Here is a 19,556-nt window from a genome sequence, read left to right as displayed (position 1 = left end):
AAGTATAGTAAGAAACTACTGTTACTAAAAGCTCTGTAACAAGCCACAGCGTGGCACTTCATCACACAATGAATTTGTCAGCACACAGAAAGAAACTCCGAGAACAAAACAGGAGCTGGCATCAGGCACTGATGCTCACGACAAAGACAGGAATGGCTTCTTATTCAAAACAAGTAAACAAACAATGAATCTTCTTTTCCATTAATGTCAAACTTACAGGTTACAAATACATTATTACTTCCTGTGAATAAAATGGGTGTAAGAAATACAGCATGGCAAACATTAGGACTTTGGCAGGTAGGAGGATCGTTTCTTATTCAGTTACTCACTACCATGACACTGGAAATTGCTTTTGGAGGATGAGTCCCTGGCTTTTTTATGTGGTGTCAGAAAGCTGGTGGGGCCCTGGCCGAGGATGTAAATCAAGGAAAGAGCCAGCTCATCCACCAGCTCCCCGGCAGCAGTCACACCACCCTGGGGAGTGCCAAGTCCCCAAGGGTTTTGAAGGTGTGAGCCCATGTGTGCTTTGGAGAAGAGCCTTATTTCACAAAGCACTCAGCTTCTGAATTACTTTATGCTCTCATTGACTTTAAATCTTTTCCTCCCTTCAATAAAGTCTTTTAAAAGCAGGGACTGGTTTACTCCATGCTAAATAAATGCAGTACACACATATAAAACAACACACACATTTAATGACAGTGAGATAGGGTACAAAATTCCCTGCTTGTCAGGCAGCCATTACCAAGAGACTTGAGAAGATGAAGCCAAATAAAAGTTCAACTTCTCACCTTCAGCTGGGGCATTTGATTTAAGGGGTGTCTGTGTGTGCATCAGAGAATTGCTTTTTTTATTTTTTTTTTATTTTCTAGTGGAAACGGAACAAAATCAAGCCGATGCTACAAGAGGCTGTCCTGTGCATCTCTACCCATCTCAGTTCTCTGTGCAGTGCGGAGAGGCTGAAAGTGTTAGCAGTAACCTGAGCCGCCCACTGAAAAGAAACGATCAAAATACAATACATACAGTCACTACGGAGGAAATCGTTTAGAAGCTGAAAGAGCGGGAAGCTGTCCCATGTGTCTGGGGGTTGCACCTCTAACGCAGCATCCATATCCACTGCAAACAGTGACAGGAAGGTCTCCGCGTGCTCGACCATTAAGTCTGACCACCAAGCAAAGGCCTTCAGGGTTGGTAGAAAAAGATAACAGAACAGTATGTTAGTTCTAATAAAGCACAGTCAAAGATGCTAGGCCACATACCTTAAACAAATGTGCATCCCCTGGAAACTACCTTTATTGTAAAGAGAACAGTGCTTTGAAGTGCTGGCTGCACGTACAGCGCTAATCACGGGAATTAGGCACTGCTGTTTTCATACAAAGGCTTCTTGCAGAGGATCTATTCAGAGCTCCACCGTAAAGGCAGGCAGTTGTAACATGGCCGAGAAGGTTTCGTCTGTTCAATTTACAATAAATGACTTAACTCGTCTTTAGTTATGCTAATTATCAGAAAGATCAACTAATCGTTATTCTGAAGTACAGAAATTGGGGACTTTCTTCACTATTTGTGGGTTTTCTGCTGTGTTTTTCAACAGTTTAATTTTTATTTGGATTCTCTACTTCTATTTGTCTTGAAAAACTAGAAGCCTAAGACATTAGGATCTGTCCTAAATCTTTCACACTCTTATTTGCAAATATTTCAAGCATCACCTTTGCGAGTTATTAGAGCACTGTTCATTTTACATGGTCAGCTACACACACCCATCTAAACACACTACCACCTTCGTTAACGCTACTTATCAGGAAACAAAGCTCTATCATCAACATGCCAAGATAAAAAAAAATCTACGACAAGCCTGTATTTTCACAGAGGCAGGAAAAAAATATATCTAATCTTGAAAGCCAAAAAATATCAGTGAAGTAACTCATTCTCATGCACACGGGTCCTTAAAATTCACTGGCCGGGCCCTGTGACGTGACATTCACATCGTACACGGCTCAGATGTGAATGTTCCCGACGCATGCATGCGTGTTTAGTAATCACTTCTGGCTGGGCACATGCAGTGTGAGAAGTGCTGCCGTTAGGGCCATGTGCTGTAATTTGTAAGGGAGAGGAAATTACTCAGTGACTTAAAGGATCTGAGAAATGTCTTTCCAGCACTCTGCAAGAGAAGGAAACCTCTAGCATAGGGACGGGACTAGAGATGGAACGGAAAAGACCGAGAATAAAGAAATCGGTTCAAAGAGGAATTGCTGGTCAGGAGGGGTATTTTTTGCCTCCTGGAACGAAGTTTTTGGCAGACACGAATAAGCAAAATGGACTTCAGTTTTCTTAGGGTTCAGCTTTGATTCACTGATGTTTTCCTGCTGACGCTGATGACAACAGCAGGATGCCTTTGATGAATCCTGTTATAGATGGCTGCAGAGAACAACGCCAGCTCTTGATTCTCCTGGCCGTGGAGAGGGATGCTGGCAGGAGGACTTCGGGACTAGTTCCACTCCTTTGCTCCCCCAAAATGCAAAGCAGGCTGACATTACCCTGCTATTATTCCATGAGCTGATATAAACTGGTGTTGAGACATGCAGAGGTAGGATGTGACACAGGGCATTATGCATCCAGTGCACATCCAAGATGTAAAATAACCAAAATAACCAAATAACCCCCAAGGAGGCATAGCTTTCGAGTGCCCAGCCATGGAGGTGCAGGGGTGCCAGGCAGCTGGGCCATGCTCTGCCCGGAGAGGCAATGCCATCAGGTTATAGCATCCCTGTGGTCATAGCATGGGGGAGAGGTGGGTAAGTTGGGCTCCTTCATCTGCAAACCGTCCCCAGCCCCACGCACGTGGAGGAAATTGTCAGGCATCGCTGCAGCAATGCCTCCCCTGGGACACCTGGACAGCCCAGGGGCAGCTATGATGGAGAGTTTGTTATTCAAAAAAAGCCAAATTTGAAGCAAGGGAGTCTGACAGGGCTGAGGGCATGGCAATGCTCTTCAGTGTTTCCTTCTGCATCCAGCCCAGCCCATGGACATCTGTGAGTGCTGTGACAAGAGGTGTGGTGTCCCTGCCAAATCACGCAGGAACCAAAAACATCAAGAATCAGGTCTGCTTCGGATGCCTGCCCAAACCTCCTCCCAAAAAATGTTGGGAAACGAGTGAACATTGAGAAATGTGGCTGTTGAGGGTCCTCTGAAAATTAGCAGCTTTTGTCCATGCTTTTGAAGGAGAGTGACGAGGCTGTCCTTGCACAGATGTGGTTCTCTGGCTGCTCTTCTGCCTGCCAAGAGCCTGCCAAGTTGCCTCCCCACGTCTGTGCCCAAAAAGCGATCACTACAAACGGCCAGCAGCAGCCAGTATTTGGGGAGATGGCAAAGGGGAGGCCAAAGAGTATCTTCTGCAACAAATCCCACATAATCACTGCAGTGTCCTGCAATAAAAACCTGCTTTCATGAAAAAGGAAAAAAAAAATGCTATTTTAAAAGAATGAGGAAGAAAAGCATATGATCATTTGTGGAAAAAAAAAATGCCCAAACCAGTCACAGTTTCCCTTTTGCTGGAAAAGTAAAATTTTAGCTGCACAAGTCTGTAACTTAATGCCAGACTCCTCAACCTCCTCCTCCCTACTCTCAGTGAACAGGACCTTCCTGCAGTGGGAGCATAACACCACGCTTTGAGGAACTCCTTCATGATGGTAACATTTCCTTTATTTACCATCTACTTACCTGCTTCACTCAGAACACGATGTGAAGGCAAAACAAAGTGTTCTTTCTAGCCAAACACACCTATTAGTGTATGTTTTACACATGGATACACATGTATATATGTATGACCTCAAGGAGTTAAAATACATATATACATATACACATACGTATACATAGAGAGAGAACACGGGTTCCAAAAGACTCGAAGGCCACGGTCTCTGGCGTGTGCCATCAGTCATCCAGGGGAAGGAGAGCAGAGCTGGAGACATCTGAGCAGCGAGGTGACGCACGGCAGAGACCTCCTGCTCTACACAGCACCTACCAAGCACCACTGATTCTCCTGCATTTTTGTCTCTGCTGCTTTGCCTCTTTCTGATGGGTGAGGCAAACCCAGCTGACAAGGCACGATGCTCCTGCTCTAATGGTTTTTGACTCCATGCTCTGAGTTTTGGTTTCTGGGTCCCCATTTGTGTGCCTGCCTGGATGGCCATGTTGGGAAAAAAGGGGTGTGTTTTCATCGCAAAAACTGTTGGTTTTCAGAAAATAAGGCATTCCTTCAGTAACCGATGCCATTTAATTCTGCTGAACATCCAAAGCAGACCGGAGAGTCACACCTTGCAGGCTGAACTTTCTCACCTCCAGGTGAATGGACAAGAAGACAAAAAATCTCACCTGGAATAATATATATAAAAAAAAAAAGTGCAGTACCTCAGCGATTCTCATTGCACAGGAACAGAATAATGTGGCCATGACACATAATAAAAACAATGTGATAAATCCACCAGCCTCTTGCCTCTCTGCTCCTTTGGGTGCAATTCCAAGTGTGCAGAGAGCTGGCCAACTGCCTGAGCACTGCTGAAGTGCCACAGAAAGCCTCGGGACAGGAATTCAGTAACGTTCTGACAGTATCCGGGGCTTCTGGACAGAGATGAATTTCACCCTTCCAGGTCACCCTTCGGAACAAGGGACCAGGAAGCCTCCTATCCCTGTTGGCATTAACCTTCTGTCTCTAATCACAGCCTTGTGACACTGAAGATGCTGAAGAACAGCTTTAACATTCGTCCTTGTGAGGAGCAGCACAGCTGGCTGAACACCACGGCCCTGTAACTGCCTGCTTCAGAAGTCTACTGTTTTCAAAATTACTTGTACTTTAAAATCAGCTCTTTCCAGGCTGGTTGCACAAACAGCCTGTGCTGGTGATGAGTGGAATAAAATACTCGTTAGCCTTGGGCAAGTTATAGCGGTGCTCTCAGGCACCTCCTCATTTTTGAAAAAAAAAAAAAAGAAGTTTATTTCACTCTTCACCACGTTTATTCTCTCTCTACATATAAATACTGTATATCCAGTACAAGGCACATACAGACAAAACCAGAGGAAGAACACTACCATTCTAGTCACTTGTGTAGAACTCAGTCCATCTCCACCACAGTGTACTATAGGTCGGGTGAATGCAAAACAACAGAGGTAACAACAGGCTGAGGAGAGATTCCAGGCAGGTAGGGTTGTGTTGGGATGTAACTGCAGCGCTCGTAAAAGATACCCATTGCTACATGCATGGACTGGACTGCTACGCCACATTGACCCTCCTGTGTAAGGCTACCAGCTCCACAAGCAGCCGACTGGGAGTTGCTGTTACATTCCTCGGTTAAAGTTACGGAAGCGAGGGCAACCCAGGTAAAATCCCGGGAGGAAACATGGCACTGAGAGGGCATGCACGAAATATGACAGGAGTGACTCGTGTCATTCAGTTTAGTCACATACCTCTTTCCCCTGCCAGGATCATCCAAGATTGAATGAACAGTAGAAAAACAGGGAGGAAATTTAAATATGCAAGCAGGCATTAGTTGGGTGTCGTGGATTGTTGTGTATTATCAATAAGTTAAGTTATACTGCAAGTTTAATATACACTGGAATGATTTTTAGGTGATTGTGAAATTAGTTATCAAATGCTTTTAATGCAAAATATAGTGAGTATATATAAAAATGGGAAGGAAAAGAGAAAAGAGTGCATGAGTGTTACAATACCTACAGGCATAAACAATAACTGTTCACTCTGAATTTTAGAAATGATTCATTTTCCAACACTTAGCCAAGAGCACCAGATTTACAGAGAACACCGGGCTCAATCCTGCAAACACTTACACAGGTGGGCAAGTCCCCATGGGTAGCCCCGTCCAGGCGTGCTGACAGCGGGTCTATACCCAGCACTGCCAGCAGCCTCAGGGTCAGTGTTTCCAGGATCAAGCCTCAGGATTTTCTGAAATATACCTGACTCTAATATAGTTTCAGTGTTTTTAAAGCACGATTCTTTCCATTAAAGTGCTCTGAAGAGTTAAGAGTAGTTTATCAGGCATTAGGTACCTCAAATAATTAGTAACAGAGAGTAATTCATTCTGATCTCCACGCTAGTAATTGAAGTATTCCCAATAAACCAAGACAGAAGCGGCCAACAGAAAACCAAGCGAGCTAAAACAGCAGTTTATCATGTACCACAGGGGCAAAGGGAAACCCCTGGAAACAACCTGAATGCTCAGGAAGGGACCAAAAATCCTTGTTTTGCTTTGTGATGGTTTTACTTGCCACAGCTCTCAACAGCAGGAGCGGTTTGCTGCTGACAGTGACCGCTGCTAATGCTGTCTGGAGGTACAAACTCAGGACATTTGGGGCAATATGACCTTTCTCAAAAGTGGACGGGCTTGGTCTTGCACGTAGCTGGTGGTGAATATATTGGGCTCTTGCTGGCGCTGCATGAAAGGCTGCAGACTGATGTAGACGACAGCAGGATTTAATTCATTCCTCCTTTATCCCCCCCTCCCCTCTGAAAAGCAATCTTCCTGACCTGTCCCCGTGCCTTCAGCAACCCTTTTACCACCATTATTGGCTTCTAAAAAAGATAACCCAGCACCTGTTCGGAAGACATCCCATAAGTACACAGAGCCACCAGCAACCGACCAGACCCTGCTCGAGCCCTGCGGGGCACAAGCTCGCAGGGCGCCGCTGCTCACCTCTGCATGGTGTTCTTCGTTTTGTTGGAGGACTTCAATTACCAATTCTGCCAGACGTATTGTGTCTTCTAACTTTTTAGCTGGTGTGACTAACCGGCCTACATTTTCTGTAGTACAAGAACTCGAGTTAAAAGGCAGGCAGAGTGAAAAAGCTAGATGCATAGTAAGTAATTTTAGAGGTTTAAGAAATCCCATAATATTCTACAGCTTTAAAGATCTTTTCATGCATATGTTAAATGCTTATATAATTAGTACTGAGCAAACCAGAAAGCCACATTCGTTATAATACTATGAAAATACAGTGCTCCAGCTCCAAATCTCACAATACTGTCAGAGTTGTTTTGCGTTATGGTGAGGTGGTGGCACTTTATTAGCTCAAATAGGAACATTACATTCCCTAAAGACAGCATCTGGCCACTAATGTATGAACAATATGTGTCCTTCAACGTAGATGATGCATTACAAATCATGTCTGCACGATTTTAACGTTCTTTTAAGATCAATTTAAACAAATCTCTCTGCACTTTTAATAAATCGTCAAACTCGAGCAATTTAAATGTCACCTGCTACTGAAAGCAAAGACTGCAGGTCTGACCTGCTCCAGGATTTAACTTCACAAAGGTCAAGGAGTTACGCATGCTGGAGGGAGTGGAAAGTGGTAAATCCCACTAGGTGTTCATACGTAAGATTTATATGGGAAAAGAGATGCAACTTTACAGCAAAAACCCCGCAAACAAACCAAGGAGTTTAAATCCTGGAGCTTGCTGTTACTTTGCAGCATTTTCTAAAGATTTTTCAAAACAACCAAATCATATTCTTCCAGGTAACATATTTCTATTAGCATATTAAACATCTGAGGTGCAAACAATCTGGACCATTTAGAGTATTTCAATAGAAATAATAGAGAAAAAAACAAAATAGACACATTTTCATCGAACGGCAGCTTCCGCAGAGCTGGCTAGGTGCAACCAAGGAGGATCCTGTGACCTGACCCCGTGGCTCACCTGCACTGGTCACCCTGGGGAGAAGCAGAGCAGCAGCCCTGCTCCCTGGGGACCCACCTGCGCTGCAGTGTCACCACCTGCAACTACAGATGTGTCCCTCTGGCTAACAACTGGGTACCAAACCTGGCTCTAGTGTAGCTAGGGGGAAGGACAGGATCACACTTCGGTGCTACATCGTCTGGTTCATCCCTCTCCACCTATTTACATTTTGGTCTGTCCGTGATATTAAAGCTGGAGACTTTGCAAATAGGTAAAGTACCAAAAAAAACCACAAAAGCCAAATCAGTCTGCTGCAATTATATAGTATACAACAGACTGTTTGAGCTCAACAAAGCAAAATGCGAGACGTGCATGAATTAAAGCTCCTTTACTAGCAAGGTGTTCACCTTGGGATGCCCAGAGCTAAGCCCAACAGCTTGGGTTGTGCTGCAATGCGAGGCAGCTGCGCATCTTGCTCCAGGCTCCTGCATGCATTAGCATTTCGTTAGTGCTTAGATTTTCCTTTCTGACAGAGCAGAAACTTGGGGTTGCACACAGATGCCACCTCTCTGCTCTGCTGGGTCCCACGCTGAGTACCGGGGCAGAAATCCCTGCCTTGCTGAAGGCTCGTGAACTTTGAGGACTCGGCTCTCCACCTCGACACCACGCCTGCTCCTACTTTTCCCTGAATGTACTTCTACAGGCAGTAATTTCCCATGAAAAGGCAAGGCATGTTTTTCAGAACTGCCACACTCCGGCTGTGTGAGGGCACACGGTGCTGTTTTCGGAGGAGCTGAGCAGCCAGGCCAGCTGAAACCTGGCACTGCAGGTGCTTTTGGCTCAGCAGAGAGATGCAGCATGGCATTCACTCTACATTTTTCCTGACTGATACCATGGACAGGGGCTGTGAGCTCTCTTTTCTGCTTTCCGTCTCTTGTATCACTGGAAACAAAAAGAAATCCAGATTCCCCTCATCCTACTCTATTGGGCAAATACTGATACTGGTTAACTCGTCCTTCCTTCTATTAAAACCAGCACCTCGCTGGCTACAATAAAAAGAAGCTTTTTCCTTTTACGCAAAGAGAGTCCCAAGGAGTGTCCCTCAGTAAGCTCTGGTTGCTTCTGCACCTCCAAAGCCAGGGGGAAGCTTTTCCATTGATCAGAGCAGCATCAGACCCATTCTCATTTGCAACACTGATCTGCTCTCAAATACAACTAAAAGACAAAAGTGTTAATAAGAACAACTGCTCAGAGATGCTGTCTTTAAAGAAAATATTGATGCTTATACAACTTTGGCAGCCAGCAGATGTCAATCTTAATTTTTTTTCTTCTTATTTTAAATATTTCCCTGGTTAAGTTACTATACATCAGAATATTCTGCTAAGATAGCTGGAGCACTGACAGTTACATCAAACGTATACGATATACTTATCAAACATTTCATCCAACATCATGTAAAGCTCATACATATTTATAGTTTTCATGCAAAATGTTATGCAACAACAATGTTATTTTGTGCTGACGTTGATATTTGAAAATGTTGCATATGTCAGACATTGCTAGACAAAAAAATGTGGACATTTTGAAATAAACGCTACCTCTAAATCTCTAAAAACCTACCACGTCGCGCTAGGTGTTTCGGAAAGCTGCACATGAGAACTAGCTCCCTAATGCTAAACAAGCAACTGCTTAATACTAAACAAGCAACTGCTAGACTAGGAAAGCACTGAATAAAAGGAAGGAAGACTATTACAGTACTTGGCGTCTGTTTGGCCATGCCTTTGAGCATATGATTTATCATGTTAGTCTGTGTTTGAGGAGATGACGGTGGCCCAGCCGGTGGCTTAGGCTTGGATGGACGGGCTGCTTGTGCGTGACGGAGAGACGCCAAAAGTAAAGAGACAAGGGACGTCATAAACAGTGACAAAAAGATGAAAACTTTTGACAGGAACATAAGCAGGAATGGTCAAATACACATGGAATAAGCTGCTGGGTTTTTGCTCATTGGTACTCGAGGTATTACACGGGAATGACACCGTTTAACAACAAATATCCTAGAAGTCAGAAGGTTCTTACATCCTACAGCAGTGTGCAATCAGAAAGCTAAAAACTCAACACAAGTGTGGAACTGCCTTTCGTGCAGCCACGTGACAAACCTGACTTTGGGCAATCCAGCTAAAACTCCAGAAATCAGAGCAGGTGACTAAAAACCATCGCTTTAAGTCAGCGCTCCAGTGCTTAGGTACATTTAGCAATAGAATAATGAGCCACATGAATTAATTGCTTTACAAATATCAATTACACATTTTAGAATTAAACGTCACTGTTGGTTAAAGGGAGCTATAAAATATTCTTGTGCAATTTAAACATGTAAAAAAATCTGTCACTTAAAAATGTGTGGTTCCTGATCGTTTCCAGCTCATTTAATTATTTTCAACTTGGAATTCTAGTGGCTTTTATATTCTGGGTTGAATCATATATAAAAACTTGCCAGCTCTATCAAATATGTTACTTGCTATTCCAAATGTTAGAATACTGCAATCAGGACTTGACCCATCTGTCATATAGTTTACAATATCAGCATAGGAAAAATTCAAAGAAAATAGCCTTTCCTTTTACATACACTCAGAGAATAAATTACATACTGTGCATATATTAACACAATAGTTTCTATTACATTTAACATCAGTTTTTAGCAGCATTGTGACTATTTTTAATAATGCCATTTGCAAGGATTCTGGCATATTTATCTGGACATTCTATTGCCAAAAGTCCTTGCCATTTTGATTGCATTTTCCAGTGGAAAAGAAAAAAAATCGGTTGGCTTGTGCAAAGTAGATTTCTGATTGCTTTTAATTCTCACAGAATTACAACACTTATCAGAGTGTAATAAAGAATATTCGAGTAAACCCTATGTTAAAGAGGATGAGTTAGGTTTGTTGCCTCTCTCCATACACAGAGGTACACACGTACACGAACACACACACAATGCACAACTGTGCACACACACGCACACACACACACACACACATTTTTAGTCTTTTAAGCTGTAACGATTTAATTCAGACTCTTAGATTCGAGCCACTGGCTTCCGGCTTTCTTTTTTCGTTTGTTTTGTTTTGTTTTCTGCTAACAAGAAAAACAAATCTATTTGCTTATCTCTGGAGTCGCCCTGATCCTTGTTCAATGTTTACCCAGGGTGGCTTTGTCCCCAGAAATTGTACCTCTCAGCCTCAAGTGACAAAAACACCAGCTTTTTGGGCATTGGCCTAATGACTTTCAGTCTCATTTAAAACGTAAGCAAGAATTCAATTTGGCTACTCGCTGACGGCTCCTGAGCCCAGCACGTAATGGTTAGGAAGGATTTTTTACTGCTCACCACTAGGACGAGCAGTTTGTGCCACGGTCCCGGAGCGGGCAGGGGTTGTGGCACATCTCCTCCCACTTGTGTTTGGCAGCCAAGTGAGAGGAATGCCTCCCAAAAGGAATGCCAGTCCTGCTGGCTCTGATGTTGGGGAGTCCGAGAGGGAGAGCTCCTCCTAGCAGTGCCAGAGCCAAGGAGATCTGCACCCCATCGCGGCTCTGCGCTGTGACCCTAAATCACCCCTAAATGTGAGCCCAGCCTCTGCATCGCCAACCACTCATGCTAAGGAGGGGGGTGCCCATGCAAACCCTGGCAGAAAGCAGATTTCAGTCCTCGCTGACCCGAGCTCCTGCAGCAGCCTGACCTGTGCAAGTGATTTCTGTCCTGGGTAAAGCCATGAGAGGTGAAGGATGAGGAGGAAGCAGCAAGAGATGCAGCACCTCCGTAACTTCAACATTCAAACGGGGACAGGGCACTGGGGCAGAGGCGCTCCCCTGGGAGTGATGCTGAGAGCTGTGGGCAGCACACCCTGTCCTGCCCAGCTGCTGTTCCTGATTGAGATTTATGTGCGTCTGGAAGGGATTTCAGTGAGGATAACACTTTTTTTTTCTCCCAAACCAAGATGCATTATCTTCAAACTAAGACAAATTCACGGATTTTTTTTTTTTTTTCAACTCAGGAGACTCGACTCCAGCTCTCAAAAATTCAACATTCTGCAAAGAAATCTGATCTCCTGACTTTTTATTATTTAGCCTCGTGATTATTTAGCCTCGTGAAGAATTTTTGCACATCTGAATTACATCTCACGCCTCAGGCAGCAAGTGGCTTTGCAGTTGGTTAGAGCTCTGTGGAAGGGTAAAGGCACAGTGCAGAGCATCGTGTAACAACCTCAACACTGCTCCAAACACCGGCTTCTAAAGGACAACAGGAAATTTAGGAAGCTGCGTAATGACTCTGCCAAACGCAGCTGAATGCCACTTCAAGGAACGAAGCAAATAAAGCAGCAGTTCAGCAAGCAAACAAACACAGGTTGCATTTACGTCTGAGTTACAGTCATAGTAAAGTAAATGATTTATTAATGACTTCAGTCTCCGTTCCTGCCTCAAAGACTGACGGTTTCGTATATTTTGCACCCCTATTTATTTGGGGAATGTCATTTGATTTTCTTGATGAGCTCTGCACTTTATGGCAGATGCTGGGGGTGATTGCCTAGTGGTGGCTGGGCTAATAAATCCCACGGGACCTCTCCTTGTCTCAGGTTGGGTTAATAAACAAGCAGCTGAGCCCCTACGGCTTCGGTGCGCTCTGTGAAGATGCCGGGTACGCGCACGGAGCTTCCCAGGCTGAGATCCAGAAATAGGCAAGGCGAGTGACGTAAAGTGAGCGCAGGGACTGTGACAAGGGGCAGCACGAGTGCCTTGACAAATACCACTGCTTGTCAGCAACCTGCTGCATCGCTCCGCTCAGACACCGACCTCTCCCGCACCCGCTCCCCCAGCCCAGCACGCTTTCCGTGCCTGTCGGGGCGAGCGCTTTGCTCAAGATGCTCGGTGCCAGGGATGAGAAAAAATCGCATTTTTGGTCCCCAAATGGCCCAAGACAAACTGATTTCCCCTAGGGACAGAGCAATGGGATGTCACTGGGTCTATCTCAAGTTGCTTTCTGCCTGCAGAGCTGCCCTGCTGGTGGTCCTTGCCCCGTGCACCGAGGCACCAGCTGTCCCCAGCCCTACATCTCCCTCACTTCTCATCTTCATGCAGCAGCTCAGGGGGACCACAGGAAGCCTCTTTTTTTACAGAGGCCAAAACCAGGTCACTACATGAGATATAATCTGAAACCTAAAGACCAAAACTCTTACACTAAGCACAATGAATGGCCAAACTGACAGCTATCACTGGGGCTGGCACCAGCTCTAAAGCTGCCTGTACTCAGCTCCAGCAGAGCGAAGTGGCATTTGTGTTCATAGGAATGAGATCCCTTAATGCCACCACCCTCAAACACAGTGCAGTGCATTTCTCAACTCCTGGGCATAAGGGACAGAGAAATTCTTTTCTAAAGGAAGGATGGACTCCCAGCTTACATAAATATGTCTTCAAACCCTTATTAAAAGGTTGCACTTATTAATGTGAGTGTTAGTAGTTTTGTGTGATTAATAATTAAAACAAGCCATTAATCTTTAATTATTGTAATGTTCTGTTTAGCGTTCTATTTTAAGTCCATATTTTTAGGAGACTACAAGCTTCTCAGGGGAAAGGAGAACGAGGGGTGACATTTGGGTGTTTAAGAAGTTGTTTTCAATATCTTATTTTCATTCTTGCTTTTGGCAAAATAAATAAAAAGTCAGGCCAAAACCCAGTCACTTTTGACTCCACTTAAGCTGAGGAACTGATTTCAAGTTGAGTCCTGCTGCACTTGCCTGAAAATTTTTCATTTAAGACACTGGTAGGGTTGTGGGCACAAAGCAGGGCAGTCACAGCTCGCTGTGTCCTCTTGCTTGCTCCCAGCATCCAGAAGCAGTTTTATTTTTAAACGAGCTGGGCCAAAGAAACGTCCTTCTGAGTTCCCCAACTTGCAGCACGTGACAAGCCTTTGCCAGCAAGAGCAATGCCCAGCGCTTGCGTTGTGCTTAACGCACAACAGCACCATCGGAAATAGCTGCACGTGCCGTGGTTATGTCTGCAGATTGTGTACCTGTACCTCTCGCAGCTGTAGGGAAGAATTAGTCTCTGTTGCCTAAATACTGCTAGTCAAAATTGATTTTAGTGCCATGCTCTGGATCCTGGGCCAAATTTGAGCTGCGGGAGCCTGGGGAAGCCTGGGCAGAACAAACCTAGTCCCTTTTCTGCTTTAAAAAAGCAATTTCCCTTTGCAAACAGCTGAAATCAACTGAATCCTGTTATTATTATTATTTTTTTTTCCACAAAACATAACAATCTACTCACAAAAAGAGATGAACAGTTCAGGTTTCAAGGACTTTCAAACCAGGACTCTGGTGTACAACAGAAACAAGAACAGGGGGCTGCAGACCTCCGAAACCCCTTCTGAAGAGACAGGCACTTCGGGCATTTTGGTCTGCGCTGAACCTTTGCCTCATCACATGTCACCACAGGTTATAAACGAGAGACAAACACGACTTCTGTCTGACCGGATTGTTTGTCACACATTAACGAAAAAATTGAAAATAAAAAAAAAATTAAAAAACCAGTCCTCCCAATAGGGCATAAAACAGAAGATATGAAAAACAAAAATGAACAGTAGTTTCGTCATTAATGTGCTTGTTGGGTGTGTTAAATTAATGGCCAGATCACCAACATTTCTGCGCCAAAAATGAGCCGCAGTTCTTTTGGAAAACAAGAAACTTTCTCTTTCCAAAGGCCAGGTTCTCCATTAAAACTGTCTCTTAAGAAGACACTCGATTTCTATGAGGTATTTCTAATCTACACTCTATTCTAAGGAAGGAGGCAAAAGAGGTTACGTAGACAGCACAAATTAACTCCTTAAGTATCAATGCATCTCCATTTTCAGCCTGAAGGAGTACATATCTTAAGGAGCTATGAAAAAAAAAATTAAACAAAATAAATATAACTCAACAGTCCTAGTAATTTATAATGCATATACAATAGTTCACCTGCATCCTTTTGATTCTCTATATGAAAGAGAGAAAGCGACAAGGAGAGAAAAGAGAGAAACAAGAACAGATAGGCAGGATTAATGAGCAAGTGGACCGCACAGCCCCCCAGTTATGCGTGATATATGACATTTGAAAAGAAGAAAAGTTGCCCCGTCTCGCCCCCCCGCCCAGCAGCATGGTGTTACCAAAAGAAGCTCCTTTCAAAGAGGTGAAAGAAAGTGCTGCACAAATAGAAAATCGGAGAGCGCGAGCTCTGCGAACGTGCAGGGGCTCCCCAGCGGCACCTGGGCTCCTGTGTCCCCTCCGGAGCTCGGCGCAGAGGAGTAAACCAAAAAATCCAGGAGGAGAGCAAGTACAGCGCTTCCGCTCGAGAGAACGGACAGGAGACATGTAAGATCTGATGTACAGAGGAAGGACAGCCTCACAGGGTCTTATACACAGGATTGGTTACAGATCGTGTACGCAGGAGAAGGGACGGCTTTTCCCCGCGTCCTTTATCTGACCGCTAGCTCGTTTCTCCCCGGTGTAGCTGCTGCCCTTTGATTGTGTACCAGTGACAAGCACTTTACAAATTGGGGTTACACGGAAGCAAAGTAAAAATGCATTCAGGTCACAGACATAAAGAGTAACTGAAAAAACTTACAGACAGTCTGAGTTTATCACAAACAAATGGCTAAATTGTCTAACCTGGTTTAGGCTGATAAAAAGTGACTGGACTTCTCACACTGGGTTTCACAGACAGAAGCAACAGACAAGCCAATGCTAAAAGACTTGAAGCAAGGAGAGTGAGTTGGTTTGGATCTGGACTTTCTTGAGGTAATGAGAACAGAAAGAGTGAGGACAGCATGGAGAGGAGGGTGGTAGGTACTCACGAATGGTTAAATCCATCACTTGAGAGGCCAAGCAGAAGACAGGATGCTCATACATTTCTCTCTTTTTCCCTATAAAAGAGGATTTGGGCATGCAAGAGGCTTAGGTCAGAGGTAAAGAGGTTATAGGTTATAGGTCAGAGGAAAACTTTATATTAGGTTAAAAGGAAAATAGCCGTAGAGTATTTTGGGATACACACAGGATAAAAGGAAAAAAAAAGGGGGGAGAGGGAAAGGAGGGTTCAAATCGGAGGTCTACTGGATTAACCATTCAGCATGCCCATGAGTCACAAGAGAGGTTGTGACCATGACTCTAGAGGTTTGTTCGGAACTGTTTGCAAGAATATGGTCAAAACGTCATGAATAGAGGAAAATAGATTTTCATTAGTTTAAGGCTCCGAGATACTAAGGATTTCAGCCTTCAGTATCTAAGGCTCTCGCAGGTATTTCTTCATAAACATAGCCGCAAGCACTGCCGCCACTGATTTTGTTTTGCATCTCTGAGAAAACTTTTAAACGTGGCTGTTCAGGTGTCAGCGTTTGAGAGCAGGATTTCAAAACCATGCATGGCACATAGAGATGCACCTTGCCAAGGCAAATTTGTCCTTTGCTCTTCTAAGGAGCTATTTGAACGTGTAGTGGACTATGCTCATGAGAGAAAACCTGATGCATGCAGCTGGCGGATGTTGGGTTGTTTGAACTAACAAGCCCAGCATGCTTCGAAATTGGTGTTACAACCACTTTTACAGAGATAGGATAAAAAAGTGGCTGTGGCCAATCACGGATAAAAGAGGAGAAAAGCAGAAGAGAGCAGGTAGTGTGGAATGAACTATTTCTCTGAAAAGGTAGCTGGAAAAAAAGTTTGTTGCTTCAAAGTATTCCCAGACCTACAAGTCACAGTGCAAAAAGAGGGCAGATAATTAACACAACCAAGAAGAATTGAGGCACAAAAGGAAAAGTACACACTAACTGTTCTACTTTGGAAATGAATGCATTTTTACTTACAGATCATAAAGTTTGTTTTTGCATAGATTTATCTGAAAGAAGAGAGCAAATCTTACCAACGAGTTAGTGATATTTACACAGAGAACCTAAGGGAGCCAGCACTGGGTAGAAGCATCCATCACAGAAAAGCTGCTTTTGATTCTCAGTCCTTCTCCAGCCTTGTCAAGTATATTTAAACATTGCATTTTACAGAATACACCAATTAAAATATCCTGTGAAGTTGAGTACTTCGATAAATTGCCTGATAATACAGTGCTTATGAAACCTTCGTTCCTACTCTATTTTTGTCACTCATTACCAAGTCAAGAGTTGATAAACATCCTTTTAGTGCCCAATTCTTAAGTGTTTCTCACTGGATGCATAACAATGAATTCATTACCACTGGTACACAATTTGCATCGTTAGACAGAAAAAAATGGAAAAAGAGAGGACATGTCATGTACAGAACCTGGACAATTTGTCATATAACAACCCAATTTTTCATGTAAACAAGAACTATGAAAAGATCAGAGGGAGCTGTTTTTTTTTTTCTCCTCTCAATATTGTCCTAGAGGCATACAATGATAATCTCAGCTGTAGGAAAGCTTCACATCACACATGACAGAAACCCAAACTCTGGAGCAGAACATACCATTCATCTGGAACATACGGGTTTAAGCAATTGCAAACTTGGATACAGTTGGGTAGGAGTTTCAAGTTGGGGACAGCAGCCCACAAGGTAGCAACGTAAACTGATCAACATGTAAAGAGCTACTGGATCAGAGAGCTTCAGCTAACACGTATCCTCCAGCAAGCTTTAAAATGTCTTTTTGATGGCTACATGTGTCTCTGGTCACTGGTTATTATTCTCCCATAACTTAAAAGGTCAATAATATCAGCTGTGCCGGATTTAGAGTGACAAGAAAGAAATCTGATGCAAGTATGGGACCGACTGATCGATGCCTGCTATGCAAAGTGCAAAGACAATGAAACACTCCCAGAAAAAGACATTTTAAATTGGCTACAAACGATTAAGCATAGATTAAACAGTTTTTCAGCTTCTTATTTTTCATTTGTTTCCTGAACTCCACTGTCACAAGCAATTAGCTGCGCTATACCTTCAGCTGCAAAGATGACATCCCAAGTATTTTTCAATTTGTTTTTTAAAACCACGACATGAATCTGAATACTACACCACTGGCCAAATGCACTAACGATCAAAGGAAAAAAAAAGAGAGAGAAAAAAAAAAAGAAAAGCTACAGTTCCTTTTAACTGTTTCCTCTCTCTTATCTAGAAAAAGAAACGTTTTACATAGCTTCCACTCTTTACTGCTTCAAAAGCCAACACTACAAAAATGATTCATAATCACATCAATTTTATTGACAAGTGAATAAATCGTAAATGAATTTCTCTCAAATAGCTCCCAGCCACAGTTGCCACCTAGAAATATAACAAAATTGTAATTTCACAAAGAAAGAGCCTTACCTTCAATTTTGGCATACTCTGATAGTCGAGTATAATTGACTAGAGCTGCTTGCTCCAAGCATTTACGGATGACTGTTTTTACCTCCTCTTGAGGGACTGGAGTAACTATGTCTTTCATCAGGACCTTGACACAAGAAAATCTGATTTGTTGTGGCATCAGGCGCACATAACTGTTTTTTTTTTTCTCCAAGCCCAACAAACACAGCCATTCCTACTCTAGCGCTGCATGGCTCTCGGGGTAAGCGTGCAATAGACAGGATTTGCAACAGGGTCACCTTGGCCAGCCTGAGACGTGGGACCTACCCCTTCCCTAGTGCTCTCTGTCTGTATCCACAACCTATATGGCATGCCCCAAAATCTGTGCTTCCCATTCCTTAGGGCAAGACACTACGACCTATTGCAACTTCCCCAGGGCTGGGCAAAGTTATGCCATTCCCAGGCTCTGCTGATGACTTGGGTTTGTGTCCGGGCCGTGCTGTGCTGCAGGTTAGCAGCAAGGTATCACTTTAGGAAGGGTCTGCAGTGCCAATGCTTGTCAGTGAGGTAGCTGACCCATAACTCTAACACAGATAGGCTGTGCTGCTGTTTGTGCCAGGCTGCACCTGGCCTCCAGGCTGAAGCAGGAGAAATCAACAGCCCCACTTAATATTCCAGTAGTAACTACCACTGATTACACGTGAAACAGTAGTTCTTTAAACTCTTCTGGATGGAAAGACACATGACTGCAGGTAATTTCAACAACTCTTTGTTATTCTTATGCTTACCCTTTCCAGCAGTGAGAGAGTAGCTTTTAGAGCACCTTCTGGACGGCCAAATGGAAAGCAGTACCTAGAAAAAACACATCCTGTTAACATCAGGTGCTTGTCAATATGACTTTCCAGTGCTATAAAGATCCTTTCCTGAACGGGACCAAGCAATTCTCTGTTCCCTCTGCCTGGTATTAGCATTCTTTCCATGGGGCAATTTTCAGAAAGGCTCTGATGGTGTGGATGCTAAGGCAGCAGAACAGAGTAAAGGGCAGTTGGGAAGGTCAGCCAGTTTTAGCTTACTAAACCTGGGTGTCATCTGGGGAGTTTTTAGGTCTGCTGGGAGAGAATTAACCATCATCTCCTCACAAAAATGAAACAAAGCCCCCTGGAGAGGACAGCACCAGTTACCTCCAGCCAGGGACCTGGTGATGCACAGGGCTGAAGCAGCCACTGTCCCAGCAGGGTGCAGGTCTGAGAGCCACAGACCCTCCATACAAACCCATGTCACCCACCTGTGTGCACGTGTGCGTGATTCATGTAGGGCCAGGCTGGTGTGCTGTGAGCAGCTCATTTTTACGGGGGCAACATCCTTTTACATCCTTTTTACGGGGGCAACATCCAGCATTTCTGTAGTTATGTCACCCCCCCCCCCCCAGAAAATGCTGCCTATCTGTATGCTAGGAAGCATTAAAAATAAATGGGTAATAACTGAGCAAAGAAATAATAAGACAAGGGATTTCTTTTTTTTTTTTTGGGTGGGGGGAGTTAAATTTCAGAAAAAAATTCACAGCA

The 19,556-nt window shown here is 43.8% G+C and overlaps 1 protein-coding gene across 8 annotated transcripts in view; it reads right to left on the bottom strand.

Moving 5' to 3' along the window:
* CADPS (calcium dependent secretion activator) overlaps nt 1-19,556 on the bottom strand; it is a 196,737-nt gene that overhangs the window by 45,719 nt on the left and 131,462 nt on the right. For 2 of the 8 annotated variants that reach the window (XM_068693991.1, XM_068693997.1), the window contains exons 15-20: nt 18,780-18,843; nt 18,016-18,139; nt 15,549-15,617; nt 14,674-14,691; nt 6,699-6,805; nt 1,021-1,177 (exon numbers count right to left, since the gene is read on the bottom strand). In XM_068693991.1, coding sequence (XP_068550092.1) covers nt 1,021-1,177; nt 6,699-6,805; nt 14,674-14,691; nt 15,549-15,617; nt 18,016-18,139; nt 18,780-18,843 — 539 coding nt within the window. Of the gene's footprint in view, nt 1-1,020; nt 1,178-6,698; nt 6,820-14,673; nt 14,692-15,544; nt 15,618-18,015; nt 18,140-18,779; nt 18,844-19,556 lie in introns of all 8 variants that reach the window. The other 6 variants (XM_068693993.1, XM_068693998.1, XM_068693999.1 and 3 more) reach the window with 4 other exon arrangements.

Source organism: Anas acuta, chromosome 11, assembly GCF_963932015.1.
Source record: "Anas acuta chromosome 11, bAnaAcu1.1, whole genome shotgun sequence".
Lineage (NCBI taxonomy): Eukaryota > Metazoa > Chordata > Aves > Anseriformes > Anatidae > Anas > Anas acuta.
This window is presented reverse-complemented; position numbering and strand designations above follow the sequence as displayed.